The 18,803-nt window shown below is 39.3% G+C and overlaps 1 protein-coding gene across 6 annotated transcripts in view; it reads left to right on the top strand.

Moving 5' to 3' along the window:
• The window catches only part of sll (adenosine 3'-phospho 5'-phosphosulfate transporter 1), a 161,468-nt gene extending 147,263 nt beyond the window's left edge, over positions 1 to 14,205 (top strand). For all 6 annotated transcript variants that reach the window (XM_076210215.1, XM_076210214.1, XM_076210213.1 and 3 more), the window contains exons 7-8: positions 3,320 to 3,409; positions 11,633 to 14,205. In XM_076210215.1, coding sequence (XP_076066330.1) covers positions 3,320 to 3,409; positions 11,633 to 11,800 — 258 coding nt within the window. In that variant the 3' untranslated portion in view covers positions 11,801 to 14,205. The remainder of the gene's footprint in view (positions 1 to 3,319; positions 3,410 to 11,632) is intronic.
• The last annotated feature ends 4,598 nt before the right edge of the window (positions 14,206 to 18,803 follow it).

Raw genomic sequence — 18,803 nt, 5'->3', positions numbered from 1 at the left:
ATTAAATGAACCAGCCTTGCTGTGGATGTGCTGTGTCTTGCTGCATTACTTCTGATACTGGGCAGTGGGAGAGATGCAGGGATGACTCATCATCCAGGAGCCAAAAAAAGAGGGAGAGGTGGGTGAATGGGAGTGGATTAGGTTGAAATGAAATGGATGAGAATGGAATTATGAATTTTTACTTTGGATACCCACCTTATAAGGGGAAAAATGCCATTGGTATATGTATGTATATATATATATATACAGTACTGATAAAAAGTATGTAGTGCCTACACCTTATAGCTGCATATTTATGACGAAAATAGGAAGGCATTTTCTGAGAAGATATGTAGATAAAATGTATCTAGCAACCCCCTATTGTCATGCTGAGCCAACAGGGTGGAATATGAGGGAGAACCCAGCCAGTTACCTACACACTGTCATAGGAAGAGCATTTATAGGTAATCCCTCTCTTTGGGACCATGCCTTGTTTCTCTCTCTCTCTCTCTCTCTCTTTTTTTTTTTCCCTCTCTCTCTCCAATTTCCCTAGTGGCTTTATTGTTACTATGGCCCTTACAAAGGAATTTATTAAATATATAATTGCCCAAATCATTGGACTGAAGAAGGTAGGCCATGGAACTAAAGAAATTAATGAAATTTTTAAGGTGGCCAAGTCCAGAGTCAAGAGATACAGGGTGCAATTTCAGGAGGGAAGAGGGCTAGAGATACCATTCCAGTAACATAATGCAGGGGTTCCTAAGAAGACTTCTCCTTCAGAGATTTTGTTTTTGTCAATGGATTTGACTCTAAAGTACCCTTTATGATGTTCAAAACCCTATGAGAAGTCTTCTTAGGATGCCCTATTGTTTCTGGGATGGTATCTCCAGCCATCCTCTGTCCTGAAATCACACCATGTATCTCTTGACTTTGGACTTAGCCACCTTCAACATTTCACTGATTTTTATAATTCCATGGCCTGCCTTCTTTAGTCCAATGATTCAGGCAATTATGTTTTTAGCAAATTCCCTTGTGGGGGGGCATGGTAATGATACAGACCCTAGGGAAATGAAGAAAACCAATGTGAAAAAAGGCAAACTCCCAAAGAGAAGAGTTACCTGTAAATGCTATTCCCACATCAGTGTGGGAGCAAGTGGCTGGATTCTCCCTCATATTACACTCTGTTGGCTCAGTGTGACAGCAGGTGGTTGCCAAATACATTCTATCTACATAATTTCACCTCAGAAAATGCCTTCCTATTTTCTTCATAAATATGCAACCAATACAAGGGGTTAGACTGCATAGTTTTCATAAGTACTGTGTGTGTATATATATAAATATATATATATATATATATATATATATATATATATATATATATATATATATATATGGAAGGATGAAGTGAAGGCTGTTGTTAAGATAATGAGAGCAGGTAAGGCACCTGGTCTGGATGGATGCCATGCAGAATGTCTGAAAAAAGGAGGTACAGTGATGGTGGACTGGCTGGTGAGGTTATTTAATGTTTGTTTAAGAGAGGGTAGAGTGCTGGAGGACTGGAGGAGTGCCTGTATAGTTCCACTTTACAAAGGGCACAAGTGTGAGTGTAGTAGTTTCAGAGGGATTAGCTTGTTAAATGTAGTTGGGAAGGCTTATGGAAGGATCTTGATTGAGAGGATTAGGAGAGGAACAGAGGGAGTAATTGGTGAGGAACAGTGTGGTTTTAGGACAGGTAGAGGTTGTGTAGATTAGATTTTTGTGGTAAGACATATGTGAGAAAGCTATAGGAAAAGGTAAGGATGTTTTATGGGCTTTTATGGATCTGGAAAAGGCTTACGACAGGGTAGACAGGAAGGAACTGTGGGAGGTTATGCAGATATATGGGATAGGAGGAAAGCTTCTAGGGGCTGTCAAGAGTTATTATGAGAGTAGTAGAGCTTGTGTCAGGATTAGAAATGGAGAGAGTGAGTGGTTCAAGGTAAAGGTGGGACTTCGTCAGGGATGCATTATGTCACCCTGGCTGTTCAACTTATACATGGATGGGGTGGTACAAGAGGTAAATGTAAGGGTGGTGGGTCAGGGACTGGAGATGGTTAAAGAAAATGGAGAAAAGTGGGAGATAAGCCAGCTATTGTTTGTGGATGACACTATGCTTGTAGCAGGATCAGAGGAGGGATTGAGGAAGTTACTGAGAGAGTTTGGGGAAGTGTGTGAAGGAGGAAAGTTGAAGATAAATGTGGGTAAAAGTAAGGTGATGAGATGTACAAGGTGAGAAAGTGGTAGCAGACTGGAAGTGAGCATTAAGGGAGAGAGACTGGAGGAAGTGGGTAGTTTTGGATACTTGGATGCAAATGTGGCAGGAAAGGAGTGGAGTTGGAGGTACAATGTAGATTGAGAGAAGCGAGTAAATGCCTCGGTGGATTAAAAAGTGTAATGTGAACTAGATATTTGGGAATGGATGCTTAGAGGAGATTATATGAAGGAGTGATTGTGCTGACAGCACTGTATGGGGCAGAAGTATGGAACATAAGAGAGGAAGAGAGAAGGAGTTTGAATATGTTTGAGATGGGGTGTCTGAGAAGTATGATAGGGGTTATTAGGCTGGATAGAGTGAGAAATGAGGAGGTGAGGAGGAGAACAGGGGTTGTAAGGGAGTTGGGAGATAGGGATGATGAAAGAGTGTTGGGATGGTTTGGACACATGGAAAGAATGAGTAAAGAAAGACTAGTAAAAGAGGTGTGGAAGACAGAAATGGAGGGAGTGAACATGAGGGGGCGACCTAGGATGAGATGGATGGATGGGGTAAAAGGGGCTCTGGGGAAGAGGGGAATGTCTGTTGAGGAAGGATGGGAGAGGACAGAAGGCAGGGGTGAATGGAGAATGGTTCTATATGGATGATGTTGTAATGCATGAGGTGGAACGGGTGGGGGGATGGGGGGTGAGGTAGTATGTGTGAGAAAAATTTGACACAGCCCAAAGGGATTTCTCCCCATCTCCTTTTCTACATGGGAGGATGGAGAGGGGGGGTCGCTGATTTAATGAAGTGGCCTTGCTGTGGATGTGCTGTGTCTTGTGACACTGCTTTCTGACCGAGGGCAGTGGACAAGATGCAGGGATGACCCGTCATCTAAGAGGTGCCAAGATAATAGGGAGGGTGGAGGGGAGTGGAGTGTATTAGGGATGGAATGGGAGGGAATGGTTTTTATGCCTTTGTTTTTTGGCTACCTCCCATGTAAGGAGGAAAAAGCCTATGGTATATGTATGTATATATATATATATGTATATATATATATATATATATATATATACACACACGTATACATACATTTTTTTTTTTCAGATTTGCTCGGCATCAGGACAGTTGTTCATCTTCTACACCATAGCATGCTTTGGACCTGTTGTTTTCATCATCATCATGACTATCAGACAGGTTAGTTCCTGAGCAAGATTTTTTTGTTTTCATTTATTATTATTGCAGTGAGTCCTCCTTATATGGTAATTCTTTATCTGGTAAATTCACAGTTACGGTATTTGGTAATTACTACCCTCGATTCTATTTATGGTAAGAAAAATTCACAGATATGGTACCCACTCATGTTTTGTTTACACTGTACTGAAGCTCCACCACGCCGTGCAGCCACCACAACAATCAGTCTCTTCCCACGTTTCCCATTGAACACAAGTTAAATCCTTAAGGTGTATTTTTTGTGGATATTATTATCACGACACAGTGACACACCCATAACTTCGATGGATTAATTTCAGGACTGAACAAACTCAATGATTACCTGCTAGAAGAAAAACTAGACATAATGGGAATTGTAGAGACTAAACTAAGAGGTGAAATACCATCCATCGATATTGGACAGGGACTATATAATTACTGGATAAAAAACAGGGACAAGAAACAGGGAGGTGGAATCATGTTCTTGGCCAAGAAAGACTTGAATGTGATCAAAATTGCGGAGGGCAAAGATAATGTTGAAATGATCATGATAAAAGCTGAAGACAGGAATATGAAAAGTAGAATGTTTGTGGTGACCTATGTGCCCCCAAAAATGAACGCTTGGAAGGAGAACGAACATACAAAAATGCTAAAAGATACAAGGAAATCATTAAATGAGATACTAATGGGCAGTGGTAATCTGGTAATTATGGGGGACTTCAATTGCAAAGAAATTTGTTGGGAAAACATGACAGTGCGAGGAGGAGATGACTTGTGGGGCAATGTACTGCTGGACATGACCATGGAATACACAATGACCCTATGAGTCGGTGAAAGCACCAGATACAGAAACAATGAAGAGCCATCGAAACTAGATTTAATATTTACAACAGAACCTGAAATTGTAGATGAAATCCATTACATGAAGCCAATTGGAAAGAGTGACCACATACTCATTGAAACTGAACTAAAGGAAGAAATAGACATGGAGAGAAATGAGAAGCATAGGAAAGGAAGATTGATGTACAACAAAATGGACTTTGCAAAACTAAAGAAATTCTTCCAGAATGCAAACTGGGAAAAATTCTACATTGACGAGAGAAAAATGGAAGAGAAATGGAATATATTGATGGAAAATTACAATGAAGGGGTAAACAGGCATGTACCAAGACAGAAGCGAGAAAGAGTGTACATTAAATGTTGGTTCAACAAAAGATGCAGTGAGGCAAAAGACAGAAGGGACAGAGCTTGGAAAAGGTGGAGAAAAGATAAAAAACCTAAATGACATATTTATATAAACAATAGAAATGAATATGTCAAAGTGAGAAGAGAGGAGAAAAGGAACCATGAAAAGGATATAGATAAATGCAAAGAGCAACCCAAACTGTTCTATCGATATGTGAATGGTAAACTTAAAAACAAACTGAAAATTGTGAAACTATGCCAAGGGAATAAAGAATACACAGAAGAATTAGAAATGGCTGAAATCGTGAACAATCACTTTAAATCTGTCTTCACCAGAAAGTACATAATTGGGATGAAGATAATAAAAAGCGATCTCCCCCCATGAGTGAGTTTACAACAACACAAAAAGAAATATCAGAACACCTATCAAATCTTGATGTCAGAAAATCACATGGCCTGGATGGAATTGCAAATTGGATCCCAAAAGAATGCAAAGAAGAACTAACGGACAAAATGCACAGCATAAATTGTTTACTCAAAGAAGGAAAGATACCTAAAGACTGGAAAAAATGCTAACATTGTACCAATATATAAAGGAGGAAACAAGGAAGAACCTACCAACTATAGGCCAGTATCACTAACAAGCACTATAGCCAAAATTTGTGAGAAAACCATAAAGAATAGATTGGTAAAACATCTGGAAGACAACAACATAATAAACCCGAGACAATTTGGGTTCAGACAAGGAAGATCATGCACCACAAACTTAATGTGCTACTCAAGACTAATAGACATAGTGCAAGAAAGGAATGGATGGGCTGATTGTGCCTTCCTGGACTTGCAAAAAGCTTTTGACAAAGTACCTCACAGAAAATTACTTAAAAAAACTGGAACAAATAGGAATACAAGGGAACCTACTAAAATGGATGGAGGACTTCCTGACTGGTAGAAAGATGAGAATAGTGCTCAGAGAAAAATATTCAGATTGGAAAGAAGTGATTAGTGGAGTACTGCAAGGATCTGTATTGGCACCAATAATGTTTGCTATTTATGTGAAAGACATGGATGAGGATGTGAAATGTTACATGAGCTTCTTTGCAGATGATGCCAAACTGTTAAGGAAAGTAGGAACTGATAAGGACTGTGAAGCACTGCAGGAAGACCTAAATAAGGTATGGAACTGGAGTCAGAAATGGAAAGTGGACTTCAATATTAACTAGTGTAGCATAATGGAGTTTGGAAAAAGCAAAAACAGAATATCAGGACAATATAAAATTGGAACCAAGGAGGTAAAGATGGAAGGATCCGAAAAAGATTTGGGTGTAATTATCACAAGCGACTTGTCCTATGACAAACAGATTAACAAAATTGTCGGGGAGTCTTGCAACTTGCTAAGATCAATAAAAGTGGCATTTGCATACTTGGACGGACATGATAAAAAAAAATATTGGTTACATTGATAAAGCCTGGACTAGAATATGCGGCAACATTGTGGTCACCCAGTACCAAAAAGAATAAAAAAAAATAGAATCCATAGAGCAGCAACAAAAATGGCATCTGCACTTGCAAACTTATCATATGAAGAGAGATTGGCTAAACTGGAGTTACCAACGCTGGAGCAGAGAGAGAGAGAGGGGTGACCTACTGACCATCTACAGAATCATGAAAGGCACAGAGATACTTGATAGAGAGGACTTACTAAACTGGGACAAGAGAAGTACAAGAGGGCATGGAAAGAAAATCAAGAAACATAGCTACAGAAGAGAACTGAAGAAAAACAGTTTTCCACATAGAGTAGTGGACACTTGGAACAAACTGGACAATGAAATAGTATGTGCAAAAACCATTCATGAGTTTAAAAGCAAACTAGACACTGCGAGATACAAGGGCGGGACACCACGAGCATAGCTCCTCTTCCCGCAAAATACAACTAGGTAAATAATGGCCACAAAACATTCTGCAGACACTGCTGGAGTTGAAAAGGCAAAGCAAAAGAGTAGTAGTCTGACATTGGAGGTAAAATTAGATATTTTGAAGAGGAAAGAGCAGGGAGAAGGTACGTCTGCCATAAGTCGAAACTGATAGAATACGTGGTGAGTGAAAGGTAAATAAAAACATTTCCTGTTTATTTCTTTTGCACAGTACTTTACATTTTCTTATGTGACTATTTTCATGTATTTTCATGTCTGTAGGGGTGACTTTTGATGTGTTGGAACACATATCCTATTATTACATGTTATAATGGGTTCGGTATACGGTAATTTCAATTTGTGGTAAGGTTTTCAAGAACACATATGTACCGTATAATGAGGACTTACTGTATTATTATTATTATTATTGTGCTGTGTCTTGTGACACTGCCTCTGACCTAGGGCAGTGGACAAGATGCAGGGATGACCCGTCATCCAGGTGGTGCCAAGATAAGAGGGAGGGTGGAGGGGAATGGAGTGTATTAGTGATGGAGTGGGTGGGAATGTTTTTTATGCCTTTTTCTTTTTGGCTACCTCCCTTGTAAGGGGGGAAAAGCCTTTGGTATATGTATGTTTTTTATTATTGTTATTATTACTATTATTATTATGAAGGAGTGAACATGAGGGGGCAACCTAAAATGAGATGGATGGATAGGGTAAAAGGGTCATTGCGGAAGAGGGGAATGTCTGTTAAGGAAGGACGGGAGAAAACAGAAGACAAGGGTGAATGGAGAATGGTTGTATATGGATGAGGTGGAATGGATGGGGGACAGGGGGTGAGGGAGTATGTGTAAGAAAAATTTGACGCAGCCTGAAGGGATTTCTCTCCGTCTTCTCCTTTTCTGCATGCAGGGACAGAGAGGGGGGTCACCGATTTAATGAAGTGGCCTTGCTGTGGATGTGGTTGTCTTGCAACACTGCTTCTGACCCAGGGCAGTGGACAAGATGCAGGGATGACCTGTCATCCAAAAGGTGCCAAGATAAGAGGGAAGGAAGAGGGTGGAGGGGAGTGGAGTTTGATAGGGATGGAATGGGTGGGAGTGGTTTTTATGCCTTTATTTTTTGGCTACCTCCCTTATAAAGGGGGGAAAAAGCCTTTGGTATATGTATGTATTATCATTATTATTATTATTATTGTTGATTATTATCATTATTAACCACACAGTAATTGGTAAGGAACAGTGTGGTTTTAGGACAGGTAGGGGTTGTGTAGATCAGATTTTTGTGATGAGACATATGTGAGAAAGCTATAGAAAAAGGTAAGGATGTTTTTTGGGCTCTTATGGACTTGGAAAAGGCTTACAACAGGGTAGACAGGAAGGCACTGTGGGAGGTATTGCAGATATATGGGATAGGAGGAAAGCTGTTAACCCCTTCCATACGGTGCCGCACACGTAGGCGTCATGGGGAGCGAGTGTATTCGCGAGGCTGCCATATCGGCGTTTTGATTATATTTATTGTAGTCGCCCCTCCATAATGACATTCTTTCTAATTCTTTTGTAATCGCATTTTCTATGGTTATCAAAATTCACGGGTGAAGAGAGAACGATCGATATAAGCGGTGACTATATTTTATGATGCGAGTATTATTACGACACGTCGTACGGCTGGCATTGGTTGCTGCCACCGAGATCTAAGTCCATGACGCCTACGTGTGCGGCACCGTATGGAAGGGGTTAAGAGCAGTCAAGAGTTTTTACGAGAGTAATAGAGCTTGTGTTAGGATTAGAAATGGAGAGAGTGAATGGTTTGAGGTAAAGGTGGGACTTCATCAGGTATGTGTTATGTCATCCTGGCTGTTCAATCTATATAGGGATGGGGTGGTGCGAGAAATGAATGCAAGGGTGGTAGGTCAGGGGTTGGAGATGGTTAAGTAGAATGGAGAAAAGTGGGAAATAAGCCAGTTGTTGTTTGCTGATGACACTGCATTTGTAGCATGTCAGAGGAGGGATTGAGGAAGTTAGTGACAGAGTTTGAGAAGGTGTGTGAAAGGAGCTGAAGATTAATGTGGACAAAAGTAAAGTGATGAGATGTACAAGGGGAGAGAGTGGCAGCAGGCTGGAAGTGAGTATTAAGGGTGAGAGACTGGAGGAGGTAGATAGTTGGGTGCGAATGTGGCAGGAAAGGGAGGAGTTGGGGTGGAGGTAGAATGTAGATTGAGAGAAGTGAGTAAATGTTTTGGTGGATTAAAAAGTGTAATGAGAAATAGACATTTGGGAATGGGTGCTTAGAGGTTATATGAAGGAGTGATTGTGCCACCAGCACTGTACAGGGCATAAACATGGAACATAAGAGAGGAAGAGAGGAGTTTGAATGTGTTTGAGATGAAATGTCTTGAGAAGTATGAGAAGGGTCACTAGGCTGGATAGAGTGGGAAATGAGGAGGTGATGTGGAGAACTGGGATAGAAAGGGAGTTGGGAGATAGGGTTGAGGAAAGAGTATTAGGATGGTTTGGACACATAGAAAGAATGAGTGAAGAAAGATTAGTGAAAGAGGTGTGGAAGGGAGAGGTGGAAGGAGTGAATATGAGGGGGTATCCTAGGATGAGATGGATGGATTGGGTTAAAGGGGCGAAAGAGGGGAATGTCTGTTGAGGAAGGACGGGAGAGGACAGAAGATAGGGGTGAATGGAGAAGTTATGTATGGATGATGCTGTCATGCATGCAGGGATGGGGGGGGGGGGTGAGGGAGTGTGTATGAGAAATAATTTGATGCAGCCCGAAGGGATTTCTCCCCGTCTTCTCCTTTTCTGCATAAGGGCACGAAGAGGGAGGGTCACCAAATTAATGAAGCAGCCTTGCTGTGGATGTGCTGTGTCTTGCGACACTGCTTCTGACCCAAGGGCAGTGGACAGGATGCAGGGATGACCTGTCATCCAGGAGGTGCCAAGATGTGAGGGAGGGAAGAAAATGGAGGGGAGTGGAGTGTCTAGGGGATGGAATGGGTGGGAGTGGTTTCTATGCCTTCTTCATTTTGGCTACCTCCCATGTGAGGGGGAAAAAAGCTTTCATCATTTTAACAGCTGCCTTCACTTCACAATAATAATAGTAATATTATTATTATTGTGAAGTGAAGGCAGCTGTTAAGATGATGAAAGCAGTTAAGGCACCTGGGTTGGGTGGATGCCATGCAGAATGTCTGAAAAAATGAGGTACAGTGATGGTGGACTGGCCGGTGAGGTTATTTGTTTAAGAGAGGGTAGAGTGTCGGAGGACTGGAGGAGTGCCTGTATAGTTTTCACTTTACAAGGGAAAGGGGGAGAGGTGTGGGTGTAGTAGTTTCAGAGGGTCAACTTGTTAAGTGTAGTTGAGAAGGCTTATGGGAGGATCTTGATTGAGAGGATTAGAGAGGAACAGAGGGTTAGGACAGGTAGGGGTTGTGTAGATCAGATTTTTGTGGTAAGACAGATATGTTTGAAAGCTATAGGAAAAAGTAAGGATGTTTTTTGGTCTTTTATGGATTTGGAAAAGGCTTATGACAGGGTATATAGGAAGGCACTGTGGGAGGTATTGCAGATATATGGGATAGGAGGAAAGCTGTTAAGAGCAGTCAAGAGTTTTTATGAGAGTAGTAGAACTTGTGTTAGAATTAGAAATGGAGAGAGTGAGTGGTTTGAGGTAAAGGTGGGACTTCATCAGGTATGTGTTATGTCACCCTGGCTGTTCATTTTATACATGGATGGGGTGGTGCAAGAGGTGAATGCAAGGGTAGTGGGTTTGGAGATGGTTAAAGAAAATGTAAAAAAGTGGGAGATAAGCCAGTTGTTGTTTTTTTGCTGACGACACTGTCTTTGTAGTAGTATCAGAGGAGGGATTGAAGAAGTTAGTGACAGTTTGGTAAGATGTGCAAAAGAAGGAAGTTGAATATAAATGTGGGTAAAAGTAAGGTGATGAGATGTACAAGGTGAGAAAGTGGCATCAGACTGGAAGTGAGTATTAAGGGAGAGAGACTGGAGGAAGTGGATAGTTTTAAATACTTGGGTGCGAATGAGAGAAAGAGAGAAGTGGGGCTGGAGGTAGAATGTAGATTGAGAGAAGTAAGTGCTTTGGGGGATTAAAAATTGTAATGAGATAGACATTTGGGAATGGATGCTAAGAAAAGATTGTATGAAGGAGTGATTGTGCTCATAGGACTGTACAGGGCAGAAACATTGGAACATAAGAGAGGAGTTTGAATGTGTTTGAGATGAGATGTCTGAGAAGTATGATAGGGGTTACTAGGCTAGATAGAGTGAGAAATGAGGAGGTGAGGAGGAGAACGGGGGTGGGAAGGGAGTTGGGAGAGAGGGTGGATGAAAGAGTATTGGGATGGTTTGGACACATGGAATGAAGGAGTGAATAAAGATTAGTAAAAGAGGTGTGGAAGGTAAAGGTGGAAGGAGTGAATATGAGGGGTTGACCTAGGATGAGGTGGATGGATGGGGTAAAAGGGGCCTTGGGAAATAGGGAATTGACTGTTGAGGAAGGACGGGATAGGAGTGAAGATAAGGGTCAATGAAGAATGGTTGCGCATGGATGATGCTGTGATGCATGAGGGGGAGTGGGTGGGGGATGGGAGGTGAGGGATTATGTGTGAGAAATAAAATTATGCAGCCCAAAGGGATTTCTCCGTCTTCTCCTTTTCTACATGAGGGGATGGAGAGGGGAGGTTGCCGATTTAATGAAGCGGCCTTGCTGTGGATGTGCTGTGTCTTGCAACACTGCTTCTGACCCAGGGCAATGGACAAGATGCAGGGATGACCTGTCATCCAGGAGGTGCCAAGATAAGAGGGAGGGAAGAGGGTAGAGGGGAGTGGAGTATGTAGGGGATGAAATAGGTGGGAGTGGTTATGCCTTTGTTTTTTGGTACCTACTTTGTAAGGGGGAAGAAAGCCTTTGGTATATGTATGTATTATTATTAATTTTTTTATTTTTTAATTTTTTTTTTTTTTTTTTTTTTTTTTTTTTTTTCTATTTATTTATTTATATTTTTTTTTTAGTTATAATTGTTGCCAGCTGGTAAAAAAAGATAATGTATTCAGTATGTGATATTGTCATTAATATGCTTTTTCAGGGCCTGGCCATTTTGCTCTCCTGTATGATCTACTCCCATCCCATTACCATCATTGGCATGATGGGCATTACCATTGTATTCTTGGCCATCTTCCTTCGCATTTATTGCAACCATCGGCTCAAGCAGATCAAGCAGAGGAGGGCCACAGCAGAAGTTGGCAAAGTGTAAAATATGTCTTCAAGGTGTTGCTGAGACTTGCTTGAAATGTGCATTCATGTGCTTTGGGAAAGAAAGAAGTAAGCCAAGGCTATGGAAACATTAGAACTTAGTTGAAAGTTTTAAGAATGTTAACATTTTTTAATGTTTTCCCAGAAATATTTATTTTTGCTAAGATGAAAGTCATTTAGTATTACAAGTGAATTTATAGTTTTAGTCCTACAGTATGTACTAAAATAGACTGGCCTTGAAAACATGGAATGCCTTCTCGTTACTGCCTGAAACTAGAGTTGTGTTTTATTCAAAACTTCAATGTTTTGCATCAAGGACAATAATGGTTTATGAAGAGGACTTGGGTGCAAAATAATTTGGACAGATAAAAATATTTTAATTTTGATGAGGGGATAGAGATGGGGGTCGCTGATTAAATGAAGCAGCCTTCCTGTGGATGTGCTGTGTCTTGCTACATTGCTTCTGACCCAGGGCAGTGGGCAAGATGCAGGGATGACCCATCATCCAGAAGGAGCCAAGAAAAGAGGGAGGGAGGGGTGGTGAATGGGAGTGGAGTATGTGGGGATGAAATGGGTGGGAGTGGATTTATGCCTTTGACTTTAGCTACCTCCCTTGTAAGGTGGAAAAAGCCATTGGTATATGTATGTAAAAATTATGAGTCTCATAGGTTATTCTAAACACATTGTTGTATAAGTATGTCTTGATTTAGAAAACTGGGGCCGTATACACAAAACTTTTTTGTTAGCCTTAACAATCTCTGCTAGCTAACAGAAAACCACTAAAAGTTATACACCAATGCTTAACTAACAACTGTTAGCTAGCAAACAGTTGTTTGTCAAGTACCGCTAAACAGCGCTGAAGTTAGCAGCTTATGAACATGTAAATGGACGTATTATAAAAAATTGCACACATAAAACAGTGTTATTAATGCAGTTGTTCAGAATTTATTAATAAAGTATCATGATAGCACATAGATATCGTATGTATGGGTTTTTAGAAGTACTTATTAACCAACGACAGATATTTTTGGACGATGGCGCATTGTACAGGCGGCCGTGCCACAGACAAATCTTCCGACAGAAGACTCAACAATAATTTCAGAGGACATAGACATGGCAGAAGAAACACAGAAAAAGAAAAGGAAGCCAAACTGGTCACAAGAGGAAACACTCCTCTTGATCAACGTGATTATGGAGAAAAAATAATAATAAATGGGCGATTCAAGCCAAGTTTAAACCACAAGGATAAGAGGGAGGCATGACAAAGCACGTTGATGCTATGGTATTGTTTTCTGTTTACATATAAATGTTCATCGACACTTGGAGCCCCAATTCTAATGTTTGTGCCATCTATGGTACCCACAACACCGGGAAACCTACAGTTTTCCATGAACTCTGCTTGTTTTACTTGCATTTCTTGGCGAGTCAATAGGAATTTTACAAACTGAGTTACAATATCTGGTTCTGATAGTGCATCAATTGTTTGAGTAATGACACGGCTGATTGATCCTTGCGAGGTCCCAAATTCGTCACTGCTGCATTTTACCTGTGGCTAAATATCATAGGGTAATTGCCACCTTCGTCTCAGGACTCAGTGGTCGATTCCGTTCTGTTCGGGATTGAAGTTTGTCCCTCACTAAATCAGCCATTTTTATTATACCAGCACGGTTCATTCTGAAGCGTTTGATGAGTTCGTCGTCATTGTACTCGTTAAATATGTCCCGTCGCTGTCGATAAACTCGCAGTCATCTTTTTAGTTGTTGTTGCTCCGCCATCTTTTCTACTAACAGGAATTTGTTAAGAGCTTAATAGTCCTCCACACCACTTTTACCTTAACAGTACTTTTAAGGCCCTAACAAGTTTTCTGTATCACTGTTAGTGCTTAACAGCTAAATGTTAGCCTTAACAGGAATTTGTTACCCTTAACAGCTATTTGTTAGTGCTAACAAGTTTTGTGTATACGGCCCCTGGTATGGTGATGGCAGACTTAATTTGTAAGATTTTTTTTTTTTTTTTTTTTTTTTTTTTTCCTGTCCTTCATTCTGTCTTGTTGTTTTTGTGTAGTGTCTTCTTGCTTTTATGTCACAAACTTCAGTCATGGAAACACATGAATGCATGAGAATTAGTAGATGATACAATAGCAAAGATTTTTAAGCTATGCACATAATACAGCTAATGTAGCTTATTGTATTATATACAATAGACAACCATATCACTGTTGTGGCATTTAGTTTTTATTGATGTTTAATTCACAGAAGGAACCTCTTATATATTTATTAATATATTTATTTATTAATATTAGGCTGTAAGATTTATTATAATGTATTGACTTTGTGATACATTTTAATTTTGTTGATATGACTATTATTTATGTGTGATTAAACAACCAGAGGTTTATCAAAGTTATTCTCAGTGCTTTATATACCTGCTGTAGTGAAATGAATAAAAGTTGTACTGAAGATAGAGGATATAAGGTGTGGTTGAAAACTATATTTTGTGCCAGTTGCTTTAAGAATTTATCAGTTGGGTCTATAATTTTGTAGTGCTGGGAAAGGAATTTTGATGTTTGGTAAAAACCTATATCCTCAGTTTAGCACCATTCTCTCTTTGTGTGTATTTACCAAGTTGTATTTTACAGGTCAAGACCTATGCTTGTTTAGTGACCCATTTTCGTATCTCTCCACATCCAGTTTATTCTTCAAATCATGTATAGTTTTGGCATTCACTGTTTCTCCATTCAGTTAGATACATACATCAATCACTATATGTGGGAAGCTATTCTTTTTCAGGTCTCTTCTGTAGCTGTCTTTCTTTAGTTTCTTTTCGTGTCCCCTTGTTTCTCTTCTGTTCCACTTTAATAAGTCGTCTCTGTCGAGAATTTCCATCCTTTTCATAATTCTGAAAATGGTCAACAAATCGCCTCTTTCTCTTCTCTGTTCCAGTGATGACAGCTGTAATTTTTCCATTCTTTGTTCGTATGTCAGGTTTGTCAGTGTAGGTGCCATCTTTGTCACTGATCTTTGTATTCTTTCTAACTTTATGTTCTTTGTGCTAGGTGCCCATAGTGTTGCATCAATCTGTATGTGGGAAGCTATTCTGTTTCAGGTCTCTTCTGTAGCTGTCTTTCTTTAGTTTCTTTTCGTGTCCTCTTGTTTCTCTTCTGTCCCACTTTAATAAGACGTCTCTGTCGAGAATTTCCATCCTTTTCATAATTCTGAAAATGGTCAACAAATCGCCTCTTTCTCTTCTTTGTGTCAGTTATGACAGATGTAATTTTTCCAATCTTTGTTCGTATGTCAGGTTTGTCAGTGTAGGCGCCAACTTTGTCACTACTTTTGTATTCTTTCTAACTTTCTTATGTTCTTTGTGCTAGGTGCCCATAGTGTTGCAGCATATTCTAGTTTAGGTCTTATCAGTGTAACAACTATTTTTTAACCATCTCCTCATCTATGTAGTCAAAGGCCACTTTCATTTACCTCAATAAGTTATAAGTCTCTTCAAATAATTTATTGAAATGTTTATCAGGTGTCAAGTCACTTGAGATGATTACTCCCAGGTCCCTTTCTGAATGGACTTTTTTAACTTCTTTGTTTCCAATTTTGTACTGTCCCAATACTATATTTTTACTTTTTCCAAATTCCATTATGCTACATTTTTTAATGTTGAAATTCATCTCACTTTTCCGACTCCATTCCCATATTTTGTGTAGGTCTTCTTATAGCGATATGCAATCTTCTTCTGTTCTTACTCTCTTGAGTAATTTGGCACCATCAGCAAAGAAGTTCATATAACAGTTTACTCCCTCATCCCAATAATTTATATATATGGAAAACATTTATATATGTGGCAAACATTAAAGAAGCCAGTACAGAGCATTGTGGGATGTCACTTTTCACATCTTTCTAGTTCAAATTTGTGTCTCTAAGTACCACTCTCATTTTTCTCCCAGTTGAAAAATCCTTCATCCATTCCAGCAGTTTACCTTGTATTCCTCATACTATTTCAATTTTTCTTATTAATTTTTTGTGTGGTACTTTGTCGAATGCCTTCCGCAAATAAAAAAATATGCAATCTGCCCAGCCATCTCTTTCTTGTTTTATCTCAATTAATCTCGAGTAAAAGCAGATTAGATTTGTGGTGCATGATCATCCACTTCTAAAGCCAAATTCTTTGGGGTTTATTATTTTATTTTCTTCCAAGTGTTTGGTCCATTTGTTTCTGATGACCTTTTCGCATATTTTTGCTAACATGCCTGTAAGGGGTACCGGTCTGAAGTTTGTAGGATCTTCCCTATTTCCTCCTTTATATATTGGTACTATGTTTGCATCTTTCCAATCTTGCAGCACCTTTCCCTCTTTGAGTGAGAAGTCAATTATCTTGTATAGTTTATCTGTCAGTTCATCTATAGACTCTTTCAGTATCCAATTTGTGATTCCATCTGGTCCATGTGATTTCCTGACATCTAGGTTTTTTATCTGGTCTCTTATTTCTTTTTTGTATTACCTTTATTTCTTTCATCATGGGTGATCTTTCTTGTTGTCCATCTTCCCAAGATTGTGAGCTCTTGATTGTAAAAACAGATCTAAAATGTCTGATCATAACTTCTGCCATCTCTGTGTCATCTATATATTCTTTATCTCCTTCACACAATTTCACTATTTCATGTTTATCCTTTAGTTTTTCATTTATATATCTGTAAAAGAGTTTAGGTTGGTCCTTACATTTGTCTGTAATATCTTTATCATAATTTCTTTTTTTTTTCCTACATATATTCACATATTCGTTCCTAAGTTTTTTATATGTTTACCATTTGGATTTTTTTTTTTTTTTTTTTTTTTTTCCCCCCCCAGGCTTTGTCTCTTTTGTCTCTAGCCTCACTACACCTTTTGTTGAACCAACACTTTATGTAAATCTCTTTTTGTTTCTTTTTTGGTACATATTTGTAAATTCCTTCCTTGTACTTTTCTTTGAATATGTTTCATTTGTTGTCCATCTCTGTTTCCTCTTTAGAGAATTTATCCCTATTTTTGTTTTGGAAAAATGTTCTTACTTTAACAAAATCCATTATATTGTACATTAATCTTCCTTCTCTGTGTTTGTCATTCTTGTCTACATTGTTCTGTTCTTTTAATTCAAACTCTATTAGTATATGGTCACTCTTTCCAATTGGTGTTTTGTACTTCATTTTGTTCTCAATATCTGGTTTCGACGGTTCTTCATTGTTTCTATATCTAGTATTTTCCTTAACCCATTGTGTTAGGGTGTATTCAATGGTCATATCCAGTAGAATATTGCTCCAAAGTTCATCTCCCCCTTTAACTATCATTTCTTCCCAGGTTGTGTCTTTTGCATTAGAATTGCTCATGATTACTATGTTTCCACCCTCTTTCAGTAACTCGTTTAGCACAATCATTGTGTCTTCCAATAATTTGGAATGTTTGCTGTCTGACCACACATGTGTTTTTGGTGGTATGTACACTGCTACAAATTTTCTGCTTTTCATCTTTTTGTTAGCAATTTTTATCATAATTAATTCTACATTGCCTTGGCCTTCAGTAATCTTTGTCACATTTAGTCCCTTTTTGGCCAATATCATGACAGCTCCCTGCTTTTCTGTTCTATTTTTTCCCCCAGTGGTTGTATAGACCATGTCCCACTATGCTTGTTGATAGAGGTCCTTTCAGTTTTGTCTCTACTATTCCCATGATGTCAGGTTTTTCTGTTTCTAGATAGTTTCTTTTGTTGTCGGTGACGAAACCGCTAGATAGACGTGCTCAGCGCAGCACTTCCTTTCGCTTTGGTGTGTGTCTGTATCTGCCTGTCTCTTTCTGTCTGTCTCTCTCTTTCTCACTCATTTTCTTTCTCTTTCTTTGTGTCTGTCTCTTTTCTCTCCCACTATCCTTTCAAGATTTTGCTCAGGGCAATGCCACAAGATTTTTATCTTTATTGTGTTTAGGGCAGGACTGTAAGCTGAATGAGCTAATACTGTCTCAGTTAACCACTTTGTTGTAAAGACCTGCCCAAAGCAGAGTAGAATCTTTTGGCATTGGCCAGAACAAAGTCTTTTGAAGCATTGCTGTAGTGAAGGAATATACCATTGTAACTATCTTCTGTCAGTCATTCCATCAATCAGTCAGTCAACCATATGTGGTCCACTGTTGAACAAAGGCTTCTCTCAACCTCCTCCTTGAGAATGTGCCAACTTCTGCCTCATCACTCATGCAAACTTTTTTTCTTATCTCAACTTGGCACCATTTGTCTGGATTTCCTCTTCTGTGCTTTCCATTTTGTATCATCCATACAGTAACATATTATCTGCCATCCTCCTTTTTTTTACATTTCCCTCTCAATTCTATTTCTATTCCTATATGATCTCTATAATATATTTTACTCTAGTCTGCTCTCTTACCAAGCATGGCCCTTTTCTGTACCTCAGTATTATTACCAGCATTGATATTTCCATTTCTATCTGTGCACTCCTTAGTTTTGTCTCTATCACCTTTGTCACCTTCCAAGTTTCACATCCATAGATCATGGATGGAATTGTACACAGATAAAAAAAGGTAGATCAATCAAACCATTGCCCCTGGTTTCTCTTGCAGAAGACCCTCAGAAAATAATTTGCATTTTAAACCTACAGATAGAGACCTTATCATAATATTCCTATATTTACAAAGTGTTTTCTAGCCAACCATGATACAGCATTTTATTTAATATTCATAGTCAATAGTCAATTTTAATTTTTACATACATGCACATACCAAAGGCTTTTTCCCCCTTACAAAGGAGGTAGCCTAAAAACAAAAGCATAAAAACACTCCCACCCATTCCATCCCCACATACTCCACTTCCATCCACCCCCTTCCCTCCCTTGACTCCTCCTGGATGACGGGTCATCCCTGCATCTTGCCCACTGCCCTGGGTCAGAAGCAGCATCACAAGACAGCAATCCATAGCAAGGCTGCTTCATTAAATCGGCAACACCCTCGCTCTGTCCCCTTGTG

The sequence above is a fragment of the Oratosquilla oratoria genome, chromosome 27, assembly GCF_046742065.1.
Source record: "Oratosquilla oratoria isolate Oo_2021 chromosome 27, ASM4674206v1, whole genome shotgun sequence".
Lineage (NCBI taxonomy): Eukaryota > Metazoa > Arthropoda > Malacostraca > Stomatopoda > Squillidae > Oratosquilla > Oratosquilla oratoria.
Note: the sequence above shows the minus strand (reverse complement) of the source record. Positions and strands in the feature narration are given on the sequence as shown.